This window comes from Filicampus tigris, chromosome 1 (genome assembly GCF_054856515.1).
Source record: "Filicampus tigris isolate MCC_2025a chromosome 1, RoL_Ftig_1.0, whole genome shotgun sequence".
NCBI lineage: Eukaryota > Metazoa > Chordata > Actinopteri > Syngnathiformes > Syngnathidae > Filicampus > Filicampus tigris.
The window spans coordinates 4,365,971-4,383,464 of NC_141217.1; the positions used below are offsets into that span (position 1 = coordinate 4,365,971).

Below are 17,494 nucleotides of genomic sequence, written 5' to 3' on the forward strand. Positions count from 1 at the left end.
CAGCTGTCATGTACAAGACCTGCGACTTCTTTGTTTGGGCCCAGGAGGATTTCCATTGTTCACCGACTGCATTCAGACAAACATATACAAGAAACAATACGACAAACGTGTGATTTTTACTTTTGAATTTACATGCCGAGGTATCTCTCAATTAGAAAGGCATATAAATGTCTAGTTTTTGCCTCATCACCTGACTGATGTGTATAGACCAATGGATCTTCATCTCTTAATTGGGGCTTGTGAAAGGAAGCCCCTTTACAATTGCGGGCTAAATAAATACACTTGACTACAACATTGTGTGTTTTATTTTGATGCATACAGATGAACCACAGGAGAAGAAAAACATGTCTGATTTATGACCTTGAGTTACACGGTATTTAACATTTACAGGTACACAAAAAAAGATGGTATATTTGTATGCCAGTTTCATCTTCAGTCTTCACGTGTGTGCTTTTTGTGTGGGATTAACTTTATTTTCAGCATTACTTTGCCCATCTCTGACAATTAGTTTGTTTTGATAATTGCTGAGCTGGCAAACCACTGAAAAAAATGATGGAAAAACAAAACACCGTTCTACTTGGCTAACAATATGTACATTGGAACACAACAATGTGCGTGGTACTGTTTTTGTTGTTTTTGCAGAGGGAACGATCTTTTTTTAAGCATTATTCAGTTGTTTACGACTCTCGTCACTTTTGCTGATATGGCATCCAAACCGGAAAGGAGTTAGCCGTACTACGCAAAAAAGATGTGACGTCACGGCATTTCTACATTTTTAGACTATTGAAACTCAAATCAAAACAAAACCGTTTAGCACTCCATACCAAATCAGAGTGCCGATAAAAGCGAGGGCATTAAAAATAGACGGTGGTAGTGTCAACTTGAGGGGGGGGAATAAAAGTGCGCATTGCAAGCAAATTGAAAAAAAAAACAACATTTAAATGTTTACCATCATCCAGGTCAGTAGGTTTGTCTTGATCTCAACTTTTAAATCTCACTCGGGTAAATCCACCATTCTTCTAACTAATTGGTCTAAATACAGTATTTTAGTTCGGAAACGTATCGTCACGACATCATGGACGTTTCAATATTTTGGTGGGCGGGTCTCATCTCGCTCCTTCAGGATAGGCAACATGTTGGGTTGACTGTGCCCCTCTGACAATTAACACACCTGTGCCCAGAGGTCCACTCAGTAAAATTGCACTACACCCGCCACTGCTCGCTCTGGCACGTACCGACTGTGTTGCACAAATACAGTAATTGCACGCTGTTTATAACCCCAAAACGTCATGACAGGACCATTGTAATGTCCAGATATAGTACGTTATTGTACCTTAACGGATTTCACGTCAGAAGAAGACTTAGAGAAAGATGCTTTGTTGCTTTTTAATGGTTTGGATTTCGATGTAACGTGTGGTTCATCGCAGTGTGGCCATGCCCAGTCTGTGCTGTGTCCACTTGGCATTGCAGTGCGCGTCTTGGACACGGCGTTGCGCTCTCGCCTCCGCTCGCGTTCAGCAAGCGCCACCCCGCCCCGTCCCTCCATCTCCATCTCCATCTCCACCTTAACCGTTAGACCAGAGAGGACATTGACCCGCGTCGTTGCTCTCAGCCGCGGCTCGCCGTTCTCCCCTGCGCTGCCAGGACGCCGCTATCGCGCCACCAGAGGCTCCGCGAGGCGCGCCGCGCTCGTCGGCTCTCGTCCGCCGAACGACCGCGCCGCGTGACGCTCAGCGGCGGGTCGCTCCGGTCGTTGTCTCCCCCACCCGCCCCAAGAGAGAAGAGTGTCGCCCCTGCAAGCTGGATGAATTATTGGAGAGTTGGGAATAAGTGCGAGAAGAAAGCTGAGGCTCCGGATCCGCCTCGTCGCTCCGTCGCGAGAAGACAAGACTCAGCCACAGTTGTGGACGACCATGGAGGGGACGTCCCTGTGTGTGCCGATTCTTATTTTACTCATGCAATGTAAGTGGGCCACTAAAACTATTATTTTCCCTCACAACAGTCTGGATCCGCGCTTGGTGTGTTCTATCGGGGGGAAAAAACAATAATAATCATGATAACTTGCACGCGAGAACGGTTTGATTCCACAGGCTATAGTCACATGAACGCTGCGCTCAAGTTGTCGGGTTGGTACCTCTGCGGAGGCTCCAACCGAGGCAGGTTTATCGCAACTTCTAAATGGCACCCCGAGTGTGTTTAGGCAGTTTGGCGGGGGCGGGTAGGCACCTACGTGCCTGGATGAGGTCAGTGCTTGGATTGCCATCGGAGGCTTCACGCTGATATTGGAACATATTGAATAGTGTGCGCGTGTGTCTGTACGTGTGTTTGTGACTGTGTGCGCGCGCGTGTTCACGTTGGGGGACACAACATGAAATGTGACACACGCAAGGGAAGGCAGCATGAGCACTTGCACTGCGGGGGAGAAGTGGCAATGTGGCATTGACATGGATGTGATGAGACAGTGCAGTGAGTGACGCACATTTTACTGAGGTCCTCATTTTTCCACCTGTCAGGTCAGGAGTTCGCAGGGGTGTGTGTGCGTGTGTGTGGTTGCAACCCGGCAGACCTCACTCATCTTCTCGCTCTCTGATTGTTGATACATCCACTCACGCTGACGCGGGTTGCAATGTAGCTGGAGTCAAGCAGGAAGTGTTAAGGGTGGGTCTTTGAGGCAACATCCCCCATCTCAACCCCCCTGACTGACACACAAACACACACACATACTGGGACAGCTGTTGCTCACAGGGTTAAAGGGGGGCTTTGTTCAAACGGAGACACACGCTTTCCTGGCCCGCTTTTCCCTCTGACCCGTGTGCCGTTATCTTTATCACACAGCCAGGCCTGACGCTTCCTGTGGGTCCACCTCCCTCCTTTTCCCCGCTCATTTGAATAAGTGCCTTAATTATTACTGCGCCATGCTTTTGACCCCACCACAGTCCTGGCAACACCCCGGCCCGTCTCTAACACTCCGGTAATGAGGCTAAAGCTGTGTGCCAAGCAGCGAGCGTGCCATCTTTCTATTTTTTGCTCAGGCAGGCGGGTGGCTGTCCCTGGGTGAGTCTGAGCTATCTCAGTGCTCGGCTGATGCCTTCGGAGGCGGAACGGGCCCATCGGCGCCGCCGGCGTCATCGGCCTACCTGGTGCCACCAGAGTGCCGTTGCTCTCAAGTGCAGAAGAACTTCTAGAAGAGAAAACTCTTCAGAGAACCCAAACTCACATCAAAGCTGGATGGCTGCTTTTCTTCAGTACAAGTAGGCTACATCCATGTTAGCGTTACACTGGTGACTAAGGAGGCCATGTGTTGGTTGTCCGCCCCGACACCATCGTGGCTAATTGAGGCCACCGAAGCTGACAGCGTTTGTCGTAGAGCAAAGCAAGTGAGACCTCACACGCAGGCACAAACGCTTTGCTCATTTTCCTGCGTGCGTGCGACACGGTCGGGCATGTTGTCAGCTCGGCCGCCTGTGCTCAAAGAGACACCCTTCAAGGTGGCGGCCGGCCGTGTCTCACTGTGTGACAAGAGATTCTCCCGTTCATTGTCTGCCCGTCTGAGAGGATCTCCCTTGCCTTCAATCCCGCTTTTTATTCACGCGTCTCCGGATCCCTGCACTCGCCCCGCCCTCACTCCCTTAAATCGTGTCATCTCTTCTCAGGGCCGATCGCCCCTTCTTTGTCATTCATTCCCGCCCTCGTTTAATCTCATTGTATCACCCTCCCGCCTCCGGTTGTTCCTTCAGCGAGACAATGCTTCTACGAGGCCATCGGGGTGCGTGAGTCGCGGCTACAATCCTAATCCTTTTACACTTCCGCTAGTCGACACGTTGCACGGGGAAGGGAGGGGAGGGGAGGGGGAGGGCAGTGAGAGTATGCAGTTTTAATTCACTTAATTGAAAGTTTGACAAGTGAGGGTGGCGCAAATTGAGTCCAACAGCAAGCGTCTCAAAGCTCACGCAGCCGGCTGCATTTGGAGTGCGTATTACCGCTCCGTGCACGCCATACTAAGAGGAAAAGCAAAGTCAGTCTAATGTCTGCCTTCCTGTTGCATTGCATTCACACTTATTGCCCTTGGTCTCTGTGCTCAGGCCTCCAATCACAGTGAGACTTGGCCAGTCCCAAACAATGGGCCAGTGCACGGGAAGTAGCTCAGGAAACTGACAAGTGTTGTCAAAATTAGAACGGGGGGGATTTTTCTGCATGAATCATATCCCGAACCAATGAGAACCAAGGATAGATGTGTAGCAAGTCTTCAGCGTCACATTCCCCCCAATTTTTGTAGAAGCCTTAATGCTAAGCAAGTTCTCTCGAGGCTCATTTCATATTTATGGACTTTTAAAAAACGCATGGCTCATCCTTCATTTGCTGACCTACGGGACGGCAGCTTTCATGCAGCAGCACTTTAATGTCCTGGCCATGTGCACGGTTTCTAACCGGCTTCCCTCTCAGGTGACCTTCACCCACATTCAACCGTGTATGATGGACCATAATCAGACTGATAAACCAATCGGCATTCAGGAGAGCCTGCGGCCGCTTGCCTTTCCTGTTTGGATGAGCGGTATCAGTGACACGCTGGCGGCGGAGGAAGCAAACTCAGACATCTTTGTGGCCAAGATCATGCTAACGGCCTCTGGAGAGCAGGTTAATCTGGACAAGCTACTGCAGTGAGCTTTGCGAGGTGTTGGGCGCCCTTATCCTAACCTGCGCTTAAATAGACATACGGCTGGCTGCTCCTTAACCCAGCGGGATTAAAGTGGACGAGGGAATAATCCCGCCTTCACATCTCACTAAAGCAATACTGGCCGACAGCGGCATTAAGCATTCTCCTCGTGCAGTTGGCGGGCAAGGTGGTGCGCATTACCCAATTCACCTTGCCCCCTAATGGATGACAAACAATATTGCCTTCTGCAGACAGTGCTCCCTCTGCGTTTGTCTCCTTGTTAACGCTCCTTGTTCTCCTCTCTGCCACCTCCAGGTTCCCCATCCCTTCCCGTCACCGTATCGACCAACAAACAAAAGGTGGAGGTGCACGAGTACTCAGGTGAGGAAGGGAAGAAAAAAAAAACAGCAGCCCATCTTTGGTCCCTCTCGATTTGATGCTTCCTTGACAGGAAAAGGCTTTAAATAGAAGTAAAGTGTGTGTGTGTTTTTTTTTTTTTTTTTTACTGTGACTGGTGCCATAAATATCTCAACACTTGCCTATTTCAGATGCAGTGCTGTCCTGCATGTTCCGCACCGAGAGGGACCAGAACCCACGAATTGAGTGGAAGAAGAAGGGAAAAGATGTTTCTTTTGTATATTTTGATGGACACTTCCGAGGTGAGAAGGCACCCGTTGCTCTTTATCGCTAGGTGGTGACACACGGCACATTTGCTTTAATCAGCTTGGTGTGCCTGCTGGGAGGAGTTCACCACTCTCCTAATGGGAGTGATGTTTCAAGCCCTGTCCGAGTTGTCACCTGTGCCGGGGCATAACATGTCCTACCCTTGATCCATCTTCATTAAGGTTTAGGGAAGCAGATTTAATGGGGGCCATAAATAATAAATCACAGCCCTCACCTGGCCATAGTCTAATTCAGTTAGTCGGAGAGAGAGTTGTGCTTCTTACATTGTCAAGTAATTTCAACTGCTGGCTTCAGATCACATGTTAATCCGCTGACATGAAGAGTCACACCACTGAACGTTGCCGGTCCTTTTTTCTTGTCCTGCAATGCCAGCTGTCGGCAACGTATGACCTGTGGGCTATATTCGTATTCTGGCCCACCCACCCAACATTCACATTATTAAGTCTCCTGTAATAGTTGTTGCATTATTTTAGCCACCTTTTACTAAAATTGGTTAATTAAAAAGTATTTATTCATTTTTAATGGTATAATTATTTAGCAGATTTATTGTAAATAATATCACAAGTATTTGTAAAAAAAAAGCATATACACAGATATATACATGCATATACACCTATATATACATACATATATATATATATATATATACATACATAAACACCTATATGTACACATACATATATACATATATATATATATATATATATAAATGTATATATATATATATATATATATATTTATTTATTTTCTATGTATATATATGTTAATTTCATTTTATTTCTCATTAATGTACACTCAGCACCCCACCTTGACAGAAAACATCTGAAATGTAGAAATCTTTGCAAATGTATTAAGAAATAAAAACTGAAATATCATATGGTCATAAGTCTTCACACCCTCTGCTCAGTATTGAGTAGACGCACCCTTTTGAGCTTGTCCAGCCATGAGTCTTCTTGGAAATGATGCAACAAGTTTTTCACACCTGGATTGGGGATCCTCTGCCATTATCCTCTCCAGCTCTGTCAAGTTGGATGGTGAACATTGGTGGACAGCCATTTTCAGGTTGCTCCAGAGATGCTCAATCGGGTTTAGGTCATGGCTCTGGCCGGGCCAGTCAAGAACGGTCACAGAGTTGTTCTGAAACACTCCTTTGTTATTTCACCTGTGTGCTTTGGCTCATTTTCCTGTTGAAATGTGAACCTTCAGCCCAGACTGTGGTCCTGAGCACTCTGGAAGAGGTTTTCCTCTTTACTTGGCCGCATTCAAGCTATGTGTGCTGCCACGTGTCTTGCACTAAGGAGAGAGTGATTGTTGACTTTGTGGAACTTTCTCCCATCTCCCTACTGCATCTGTGGAGCTCAGCCACAGGGATCTTTGGGTTCTTCTTTACATCTCTCACTAAGGCTCTTCTCCCACAATGGCTCAGTTTGGCTGGATTATGGAGGCCACTGTGCTCTAAAGAAACTTGAGTGCTGCAGAAATTCTTTTGTAACCATGGCCAGATCTGCGCCTTGCCACAATATCTGTCTCTGATCTCCTTGGACAGTTCCTTTGACCTCATGATTCTCATTTGCTCTGACATGCACTGTGAGCTGTAAGGTCTTCTAAAGACCTTTCCTAATCAAGTCCAATCAGTTTAATTCAGTGCTTCTCACATAGTGGGACGGGCCCCCCTGGGTGTGGGGTGCGGTGCGATGCTGAGGGGGGCGCGTGTGACCCTGGGGAACATGCTTTTTTTAAGACGTACTACAATAAATCTAAATTCTAAATTCTTAATAAGGTTATTCTTGTAAGTAGAACTATATCTCTTTCTTTTTGTTTTCTTTATGTTAACAAGGATACGATGTTATGCAGAGGTGTACCTATAACTATCTTATAAACAAATGCTATTATTTATAGTTGCGGCTGAGAGTGGGTGGTGCAAATTGTTTTCTCCTTGCTAGTGCGGGCATAACAGAAAATAATTGAGAAGCACTGGTTTAATTAAACACAGCTGGACTCCCATAAAGGAGCAGAACCATCTCAAGGAGGATCAGCATGTGAGTTAAATATGAAGGTCGCTGCAAAGGGTCTGAATACATATGCCCATATGATATTTTAGTTTGACTTTTTTCATAAATTTGCAAAGATTTACACATTTCTGTAGAATATTTATATATATATATATATATATATATATATATATATATATATATATGTATATGTGTGTGTGTGTGTGTATATGTACAGTACAGTATGTGTGTCCAGTATATATGTGTGTGTATGTATGTATGTATGTATAAATAAACTACATATATTATATTATGACATACTGTATTTTCAAATGTAGGCCTTGAGCACAAATGTTTGCCCATCCCGCTCTCGCTCTACGTAAACTGTAATTATGTAAGAGTGTGTGACGTGTTCAGGGGTCTTACTTTTTCACCCCATCCCTACCTCAGGGCCATTTGAGGGGCGGGCAAGCATCGAGGGGGCCACAGTGACGTTGCGCAGGGTGACCCAGGAAGATGCTGGCGAGTACCGCTGTGAGATCAGCGCGCCTTTTGATTCTGTGAATTTGGGCGAGACCAATGTCACACTCAGAGTCTTAGGTAGGACCGGTGTAAAACTTTGCATTGAAATGTTCATCATAATGGCGGGTACATTGTGCTCACTCGCTCCCGCAGTGCCTCCCAACACACCGTCCTGCGAAATCCCGAGTTCGGCAGTGACAGGCTCTGCTGTGCAGCTGCTCTGTAGGGACCAGCAGAGCATCCCGCCTGCTACGTACGCCTGGTACAAGGACAATCAGCTGATGATCCCCCCACGCCACGCCAATGCCACCTATCTTATCAACACACACACTGGAGTACTGGTGAGTGAAAGGACTTGATTGTGCCCTTGGAAATATAACACCGCCGTCGAACGCCACAACAGATCGCCATTGTCGTTTGATAGCAGGACCACGTTGTTGCTACAGGACGTGTCAGATGTTCATTTATCAGCCTTCAGTCTCCTCTATGTCTGGTCTGCAGGAGTTCAAATCCGTGGCTAAAGAGGACAGTGGCCGCTACAGCTGCCGGGCTTCCAACGGGGTGGGAAAGCCCATGATGTGTGAGGGCAGGCACATGACCATAGGTGTGTACGTGTGTGTATGTCTACTTGTGCGTTGGCACCCACACCTTTCAGCACTGGACAAAATCAGCCGAGCAGTGGAGAGGAAAAGCCTGCTAACATTTTTCACCATGCTTCTAAAATATTCAAGAGTGCTCACCTTTACCAACTCGCTGCTAGCATGAAAGATTGCAGTCGGCAATAGAATAAGGTCCAGTTTTATGCTATGACGTAAAATGCACATTTGGATTTTTTTTTCTGTGACCTCAACCTGACTCAACCGATCCCCAACTTGTTTCTAGTTAGTTTGAAAAAACGGAAGGTCTTTGTTTCCCTCCCAGAGGATGTCAACATCACAGCAGTGGTGGTGGCAGTGGTCGTGGTCTGCCTGCTGGTGTTGGTCTGCGGCTGCGGGGGTTTCCTGATGCACCGCAACGGCTTCTTCACCCGTGAGTTTGTCTCGTTTCATGCCACTCTTGTGCCATTGTTTAGTCCGGGCTCTCTTCCTGCTCCTTCGCCCGGCACATTCATTATATGGGGGCCTGTTTATTCCTAAATAAAAAGTGATGTCCACTCTTGTTTTCCGTTCCATGGCTGTGCTGGATCATCCGCCAGCAGGACACAGAGGAAGGTAAGAGCTCTGTGATTGCATTAACATTGACGTGAGCAAACACGGCCTAATATCGTAAACACAGAGGATTGAAGGGAAGAAGGGGTGGGGTGGGCCTGGGGGGGGGGGGGGGGGGTTGTGGCTTGTTGTCGCACTTAGACGCGCGTCTGCGTGCTGAGTCAGGCCTGAGCGGAGTGACAGCTGTGCTCGTGCGTGTGCCTATACACTATGTGTGTATTTAGGAGCCACAGCCGCCGCTTGCTTTCTTGCCGGCCGACTGGCGCAGACAGATGTAAATGTGGGCACGGTTCGTCGAGTCAAACTGTGTCGAAAACTTTGCTCGACAGATGAGCTCACCCTGGGCAAGAGCAACAATCGAACTTGACCTAATCGCACAATAATTAGCGAGCGTTAATCAGCAAGGAGATCTGAGATCACTGCAGCCTATTAAACTGATTGGACAGTGACTTGAAATGGATTCTTTCTTCCCCGACTAAGACGTTGCCATAACGACACACAGCGACAGGATGCTCTTATAGTGTACAGTATAGGCCTGGCTGATCACAGAGGCAGCCATGCACGCCCTGGTGTGACTGTCCCATCTCGCTTGACTTTATTTGATTACTCGCTTGTACTGCAGAGCTTTTGACAGAGAGAGGCAGCGCTGATGCGAGAGCTCTTTGTCTAGGTTAAAGTCTGATGCTTATCCCACTGAGCTAACTGGAGCTGTCAGTGTCAACTTCCTATTTATAGAACCGACTTCTTCACAAAGACTCCAAGACAATGCAACGCAATTTCCGATGCGCAATTTGTCAGCACAATTGAACAGAGCAGGGAAGCAGCCCAATGATGTAGTTTGACTTTTCAAATAATTGCTGAGTGGAATTCAACACGAGGCCAAAACATGAGGTTTGGAAAGGGCATTGTTGAGCAAAAACTAAGTCCCCTCACCCAGAAATGTTTTGAGAAACAGACAAAGACAAATCTAATACAGTGGCTCTAAATTGGAGCCTTGGGTAACACCAAAGCAATATCTGAAAAAACTATCAAGCCTTCATAGGTTGGATTGCTGCATGTGAATGGCGCATCACTCGACCACTTCACCTTTGCATCCCCATTGGCGCTGCCGCATCTTGAGTGGCTGCATGGGTGTAATGATCTCTACTCCATAAAAAGCATGGTGTGCGGTGCCAGTCCCAAATCAGGCCCTCTTTGGAACAAGTTTAAAGCCGTCAACCTGACCACCACCCCACCCCCACCCCCAACAGGTCATTTTGGATCTCCGAGTGTCATGGTGCCGCTCACATCAGCAGCCAAAACCTGAACAGAACTGAGGACACGTGAGTGTAACGCTGAGGGGCATGACGGAAACTGAAACCGATACAGTACATATATGCATTATTGCGCAAGACAAGATATGAGTCAGGATAAGGCCGACGGACATCAAGGTTCTTTTCTTGTCAAAAAGTCTGAAGTGGTACTAATCATCACTTTGTCTTTCAGGTCCAATGTCAACTACATCCCACCACCCCAAGAAGTAAGTTTTTTTTCTCGATGTAAAATATACTTGCACTGCGGCGAAATGGTGGCGAGTGGTTAGCGTCTCTGGCTCACAATTGAGATGAGGCTCACGTTCAAATTTCATCTCCCGGCTCCCCGTGTGGAGTTTGCATGTTCTCCCTCTCTCAAAATGATCAATGTCCAAGGTCTGGCCCGGGGGCCAAATGGGGCCCGTGTACAAATTTCCACCGGCCCGCAGCACCTGGCATAAAATTAATAATGTGTACTATTGACCACAGTAGAAAATACACAATTTTCAAGAAATTCAATATCAAGTGTCACTACCAGACAAAATGACAACCAGTTACAACACCTCTATTTATGTGTGGCAGCATTGCCAGCTTCAGGTCGCTTCGTAATTTATTGTAATTTATGTCACAATCAAGGAGTCCATGGTTCGGCCGAACTCGATCTTGAACAAAACAAGGATTGCCAACTTAAAAACTCCCACTGGCAAAAATGATGGAATCGCAGTCTCAGACGATGTTCATTCAGTGGTTTAAATTTGTAGAAAAAAAAAATCAGATCACATACATGACACAAAACTCAAGTCATTTCAAATGGCAACTTTCTGGCTTTAAGAAACACGAAAAGAAATCAAGGAGAGAATGTGGTTGTCAGTTACACTTACATTTGTTGACCAAGCAGAGGGAAAAAAATATGGAAACACTAAATTCTGAGGAAAAAAATATGGACTCACATTGTAAATTTCCATTCCCAAAACTAACACCTGCATCAGATTAGATCTGCTCGTTAGCCTGCAGTTAAACAGGCGTGATCACACCTTGGAGAGCTGTTGCACCAAGTGGACTGACATGAATCACGGCTCCAATGCAAGACATGTCAATTGAAACAAAAGAGAGGATTATCAAACTTGTAAAAGAAGATAAATCATCACGCAATGTTGCAAAAGATGTTCATTGTTCACAGTCAGCTTTGCCTAAAATCTTGACAATTGAAGTACAAACACCATGGGAAAGGTTGTTCAAGGCAAGCAGACTTTAAGCAATAGAATATGTCTTGAAAACAGAAAATGCCATAATTTTTCCAGTGGTTGTATTAAACGGTTTTGTTTTTTTGTTTAAGATTTACAATTGTAGGAAGGAAAATATACTCCTAACACGCCTCACACTAGAGCAGGGATGGGCAACATAAATGCTGGTGGAGGCCACAATTTTTCATCAGTGCTACTAGAGGGCCACATAAGACCACACATTTCCTAATCAGATGTATGACAAAAATGCCATTTAAATATGTACAAAACACGTGCTCTTTTCATCTCTCAATGCATATATAAAAGATCCACGATCCCAACGCAACAACAAAGCGTTGGAAGCAAACCCCATATGGGCAAGGGCTCTCTTGCATAAAAATGACCACTCAAGGACAGCTCAAAACTGCTGGACAGCAAACCAACTTACTCATTTTTTCATTTAGTTAGTAAGAATATATCATTATTGAAGTTTCTCCAGCATTCCATTTAAAATCTAAAAAAAATAAATATCAGTCCTAGTCCAGAGGCCAAGACAGACATTTTCAGTGGCCAGGGTGACAAAACACCTCAGTGAGGGGTGGCCATGCATGTGTCCATCATTCTTTATCATACAATCCACAGTCATGTAAATTCTCGTAATAAAATTCACACATATCCAGAACAATGCCCAACACATTCATAATGGAGCAGGACCAAATCTATGTAAAAAGCAACATTTTGCTGAGCTTAATTTACTAGATAATGCAATTTTCTTTGAAGTGGCTTTGTTTTGTGTACTATCTCATAATCTACTTCTCTACACCTACAGCTCATGCACGGATTAGCTTGCTAACAACCAATCAGAGTGATCCATTGTCAGAAACTTCCAAAACCATTTTGCATATTATGATTAATGGCTCATTCATTCAAATCATATCTGAAAAGCACAATGGCACACAAAATCTCTTGATTCTTCACAATTTTAAATCTTGCTTTTTAATTCGTTTGCTCCTGCTTGTATTATGAGTGTGTGTGCAAAATTGGTATATGTGTGCATTTTATTTCATCAAGCCACGACGGATGTGGAAGGTATGATAAATATTTACTTCTCAACCATGTTGTTTACTTGCAATGGTGTGAAAGTAATGATTTTGCTAGATGTTGACTGTAAGAATAGAATGCTCTTTACTTAAATCAGATTCTTTTAGAGTTTGCATTCAGATTAATCGTGTATTAATACTTTAAATATGCAATTAATGTAAAAAAAAAAAAAAAAAAAAACAATCGCAGAGTATGAAGGGTCTAAGAATGCCGCATCCATATGAAAATGGCAGAAAAAAAATCACAGATATCAAAATTTGCCTATTGGAAATGGGAGTGGCCAGGGGGTGCCCACGGAGTGACCAGTGGTCGGCCTCTGCCACCTTGTACCTCTGCCATTGGCCCACTCACATTGTAGTACAGTATGGGGCAGTACTGTATAAGATCTGCTTTAAGCGCAAGTAAGACATGTCCACATCTAGTGGTGAATGTTGATATTACATCTTAAAACTAACAGTTGACCCCTGCATACATGCGGCTTGGCACCCGCGAATTGTCATATTCGCAGATTTTTTTTGTCTGTATATTTTTTATCGAGGGTATTTCCTGTTTTTTTCCAGGATTTTTTCCTGAAATACGCCTACCCCCCATACCCCGCCTTTTCCATGGAAACCATATACTAAATATTTAGCTGTGGGTTTTGGATTTTGTAAAAAGAAAAAATAAATAAATAAATAAGAATTAAAAACCAATTAATTTATTTTATTAAGGGGCCACTCACTCAGTGTGGTCAGGGGCCGCCAGTTGCCCGGCCTGCACTTGAGGATTAATCACTCCATTATTTCAGAAACATTCATGCTTTTTCTGACTTTGATTAGAGAACAGATCAAATTTGTCGTAATTATTGAGACGTGTGGATTTTACCAATCTCAAAGAACAGAAAAGCTTTTATCAAAACAGCAACTCCTGACCAGAGATAAGATTAACATGTTTATGCCGCTATATAAAAATATATATACATACAGTACATTAAGGACAACTGCTAATAGCGTATCAAAGTTTTCAACAAGAGCCTACGCTGCACACAAACTGATGAAGACAAATGTCTGCCCTATAATATTGTTGTGTTTTTCAAGCAACCCTTTCTGTCTGCTTCAGCCACAGGATTTCAAACACACGCAGTCATTCATGCTCTGAGAAGCTGGTCTTCCTCTTGACAAGACATCAATTACGCTGTTGAGAAGGTGCCAATACTGGATTCGGGATTCATTCTCAGCCTTGCAGACTCTGAATGAGCTTTTGATCTTCCAATTATGTGCTCATTTTTGTAATTAACTATTGTTTTTGGTGGAGCGCTGACGGGCCAATTGGGTATTTGCAAGGCGTTACATATAGTTATACCCTTGCTTTGTTGTGTGCATAGCCTGCTCAGTTCTGCCTCTTATGTGGACTTCCAGTACATACATGTACTTTGATGTCGCTCTGCTACCCCCCGGTGGCCAATGTTGGAACTGGAGTTTTTCCCAAATTTGGTTTCTATCCTAACAGGACACGCCTATGTTTTCGTTGACCAAAGACTGGCTCCCTTAATGAATTATGTTGCATTTAAACAATCCTCTTAAGACTATGCTTCACTGCATTGTCGATCTTTTGAAACAACAACAAAAATGCTGTTTACCTCAGTATTGCTCCGCTCGCCATTGGGTAACACTGGGGCCTCAGTGTTCAAAGGGCCTCATGTCCACTGTGTTAATAGTTACAACAAAAAACCCAGCCCAGGAAAATAAGTCATTCTAGTCATTTTAAAGACCAATCCCATTCCATCCTAATGTGCCTGCATGGTCTTTTTTTTATATATATACAATATATACCTTGTGCCTTTTTTATTTGTCATATTTATCAATGGATGTTTTTTTTGTAAAAAACTTGCCTTACTTTTCTGTCTTTATATTTTTTTGTGCCACTGTTAATCAAAAGGTGTGTCTGTTTTTAGACAGTGTGAATGGATTGTTCAGAGTTTTATTTGAATGTTGTATCAGTAATAAAAACAATCTTTTCTATTTAAAATGGGCTTTTGGATTTACACTGTGGGTGACAAATCCTGGTTTTGTTTGTTGTTTTATCTGTATCCCAACACACATGGTGACATTACTGCTGTATTCCCAGAAAGACTGTAGAGAACACATTAATATGCTGACTAGCAGCTTGATGCACCATAGTTCAAAGCCTACATTCCACTGGAAAATGTCATTATGCCATTCTATTTTTATTCATTCTCTACATCTGGATCCCAATTTCCACAGATCACAGTAAGCTTTTGTTTGGTGCGTCTCCAGGGCTTGACATTAAAGCTGCACAGAAAGGTAACGGGTCAGATGGAAACGTGCCCCACGTGACACAACTGAGCTTCAAATATTCATCCTGAAGAGAATAAAATGAATCTCGGATCTTTACCCTTAAGTGATGTCATTTCAGCCCAATTCAAAGTGACAGCAGACCCTCAACTAGGTCAGCTGACATTTGGCTTGCTTGCAGTTGTTATCAGTGAATTTCCACACATAGTGTTACTACAAGCTGGAGTGGAAGCATCACTATTACTCCACTCCATTATCTATAACAATTTTATACAGGCATAGATGATGGGTTTATTTAGATTTCATTCCATTTTAAGAGGACCACGGCAACTTGCACTAACCTAAGTGGTTTCTGTTTTATTGAAATTCTGGGTGTATTCTTAAGGAATTATATATTATAGGGAAAAGGCATTGCTAAAACAAACCCAACGGTGGCCCAAGACAATAGCGATGACCCTGTGTAATTTATCCATGCATACTATATTTGTTGCACTGTTAAATCGGCTAGAATTCCTCTAGTCAATTAGTAGCCATGCATCATTATAGATTGACTACAGTTTGTGTCATTACAAACAACTGTGGAACTGACAAAATTTTCAACCAACTTAAATCTTTTTATTATTAAATATAATACATTGGTGATTGACAAGATGAACATCATTCACTTAGCCACTTCATCAAGCTTGGGGTCTATGAGGGGGAAAAAACAAGCAAAGAGAACCATTAGTGAAAAGTAGACAAGATGGTGCTGTACGACAGAAGAAATGTGGTATAAAGGGGAAAAGGATGACATTTTTTTTTACAAAACTGAAGCGCAGATGAAATGGTCCCAAAGCAACTTGAAGCTGCTTTAAAAAAAGTCTAAAGTTATCTTGCTTGAATGGTGTCACAGCTCTTGACTATTCTTAGATGGAGAGCACAAAATAGAATGCTTGATCATGTCATTTTAGAAAAAAAAGGAAATGAGAAAGTTCAGGACTTTTGCATAGCATTAAGTGGGTCAGAATTTTTCAGAATGTAACATTGAATGGCCGTGTCAAAAAGCCTTGGAGGGATTGTCATCCATAAAAAAAATGAACTGTCGTCAACACAGATTCTAACAATTAGATCATTTTCTGGTAATGGGCAAAGGTGCCCTGAGCGAACATACACATTTCTGGCTCTCAGCCAAATGACAAGACAGAAATGGAGACAAGTAAAATCCCACCTTGGAATTTGAAGTCAGGAAACTTGGTGAGATCACCCCCACCATATAGCCTCTCCAGTTTGGAAACCTCTTCGGACATGTTCTTCTGATATGCGGGTCCTGCATCCACAATGCCGCCAGAAGCCCTGAGGTAACCATGGCATCAAAAGTTGAAAAGAGATGAGCAGACAGTGATGAGGGGGATGGCATTTCTTACAAATACAAAATTTGAGAGAGAGCTGCAACTTCAAATCAGGAGCTTCCATCAACATTTACGTTCAAGCTTCACGACTGAATTAAGGTGGGATCAGACTGCATGGTGCAAGTGACACAATTCAGATTTTTTTGGGTTTTTTTGGGGGGGGGTGTTAGAATTGCCATACTAATTGTGTCAGCGCCTCTTTCAAATGTGGAACTGAGCATTAGGGCCTGCAGTATTTGAAAAGCGGTGTTTTTCCTATCAATGACTAACTTGCTCTTGGTATTGTAGTCACGGATCTTGTCCAAGAACAGTTTCTGGACGGGGTCCAGCTCTTTGGCCCGGTTCAGGACGACGGCGGAGAGACCAATGTTCCTGCGTAGGGTCAGACTGGCCGCGGAACGCAGCATGGAGGCCAGATGGAGGATGCCATGGAGCGCCATCTGAAGGCGGACACATAATAGAGCGTTACAAAAGACAAAACCTCAGCTGGTTCACCAACAATAATTTCACGATTTAGAAATGCACCGACACCTGAGCTCCGAGATGTACCAGTACGCTCAAGTGCACTCTTCATTGAAGGTTTTAGGTTTATTGCCGAGGAGCAAACAGACTCCATTTGCAAAGTGTTAGCATACCTGCACTGAGGGTACTGTGTCACGTACACAATAATACGACAATAATACAAATACAAAACTGCAGTAGCACGCTAGCCCATCAGCGTCAGAGACTGGTTACCATCACAGTTTATTCTTTAAGTTTATAACAACAGCCATTCGCAATTGCTCAATACAAGGTCGTTCGAGTTTGGCTAAAGGCTAGTTAGCTTCAGCTTTGCTTCATTTACCGACTCGGGTGCACATGCTAGCTTTAGCTCGAGTGACAAACTGCAGCGCTTTCTTCAACCTTTTGGTGAGACACGCCAACGGCAGGCATTCTAAACACACAAACATTTCTTTAGCCTCATATTCAGCACACGGAGGCCAATAAAACATTTGCTGCCCTTGATGTAGAAAGAAACACTCACCTTGGATTTGACACTTGGGACCCAGCAAGCTAATGTGGAGGACCACGCGCGCTGCATTATGGGATGTCAGTGCCGATGGTGGGCTGGACCCGTTTTTTTTTTCTGTTTTCAAA

At 44.2% G+C, this 17,494-nt stretch overlaps 2 protein-coding genes across 7 annotated transcripts; one reads left to right on the top strand and one right to left on the bottom strand.

Annotated features, from left to right (window-relative positions):
- Positions 1-1,240: 1,240 nt before the first annotated feature.
- Positions 1,241-14,591, top strand: jam2a (junctional adhesion molecule 2a). 5 transcript variants are annotated; one of them, XM_086049224.1, is made up of 11 exons: positions 1,241-1,962; positions 4,970-5,035; positions 5,203-5,313; positions 7,780-7,929; positions 8,005-8,192; positions 8,353-8,455; positions 8,773-8,880; positions 9,047-9,062; positions 10,310-10,381; positions 10,545-10,578; positions 13,774-14,591. In XM_086049224.1, exons 1-11 carry the CDS (start codon positions 1,914-1,916, stop codon positions 13,810-13,812), a joined length of 936 nt encoding a protein of 311 aa, XP_085905350.1. In that variant the 5' UTR covers positions 1,241-1,913; the 3' UTR covers positions 13,813-14,591. The 5 variants fall into 5 exon arrangements, with proteins under 5 accessions (XP_085905350.1, XP_085905360.1, XP_085905370.1 ...); XM_086049234.1 differs by having other exon boundaries at positions 9,050-9,062; XM_086049244.1 differs by lacking the exon at positions 10,310-10,381 and having other exon boundaries at positions 8,996-9,062.
- Positions 14,592-15,562: 971 nt separating this feature from the next.
- atp5pf (ATP synthase peripheral stalk subunit F6) lies at positions 15,563-17,494 on the bottom strand. Of its 2 annotated transcripts, none has more exons than XM_086042771.1 (4): positions 17,382-17,494; positions 16,628-16,797; positions 16,177-16,301; positions 15,563-15,659 (listed from the first exon to the last, which is right to left on the bottom strand). In XM_086042771.1, the coding sequence occupies exons 1-4, from the start codon at positions 17,436-17,438 to the stop codon at positions 15,631-15,633; spliced, it is 381 nt and encodes a 126-aa protein (XP_085898897.1). In that variant the 5' UTR covers positions 17,439-17,494; the 3' UTR covers positions 15,563-15,630. The 2 variants fall into 2 exon arrangements, with proteins under 2 accessions (XP_085898897.1, XP_085898907.1); XM_086042781.1 differs by lacking the exon at positions 17,382-17,494 and adding an exon at positions 17,202-17,344.

Excerpts from the sequence above, each read along its gene's own strand:
- jam2a (XM_086049224.1), top strand. The coding sequence starts at position 1,914 with ATGGAGGGGACGTCCCTGTGTGTGCCGATTCTTATTTTACTCATGCAA. Across the intron at positions 5,036-5,202 it reads GGAGGTGCACGAGTACTCAG|ATGCAGTGCTGTCCTGCATG; the intron begins GTGAGGAAGGGA and ends TGCCTATTTCAG. Across the intron at positions 5,314-7,779 it reads TTTTGATGGACACTTCCGAG|GGCCATTTGAGGGGCGGGCA; the intron begins GTGAGAAGGCAC and ends TCCCTACCTCAG.
- atp5pf (XM_086042771.1), bottom strand. The coding sequence starts at position 17,438 with ATGCAGCGCGCGTGGTCCTCCACATTAGCTTGCTGGGTCCCAAGTGTC. Across the intron at positions 16,798-17,381 it reads TCCCAAGTGTCAAATCCAAG|ATGGCGCTCCATGGCATCCT; the intron begins GTGAGTGTTTCT and ends GTCCGCCTTCAG. Across the intron at positions 15,660-16,176 it reads TCCTGACTTCAAATTCCAAG|ACCCCAAGCTTGATGAAGTG; the intron begins GTGGGATTTTAC and ends TCCCCCTCATAG.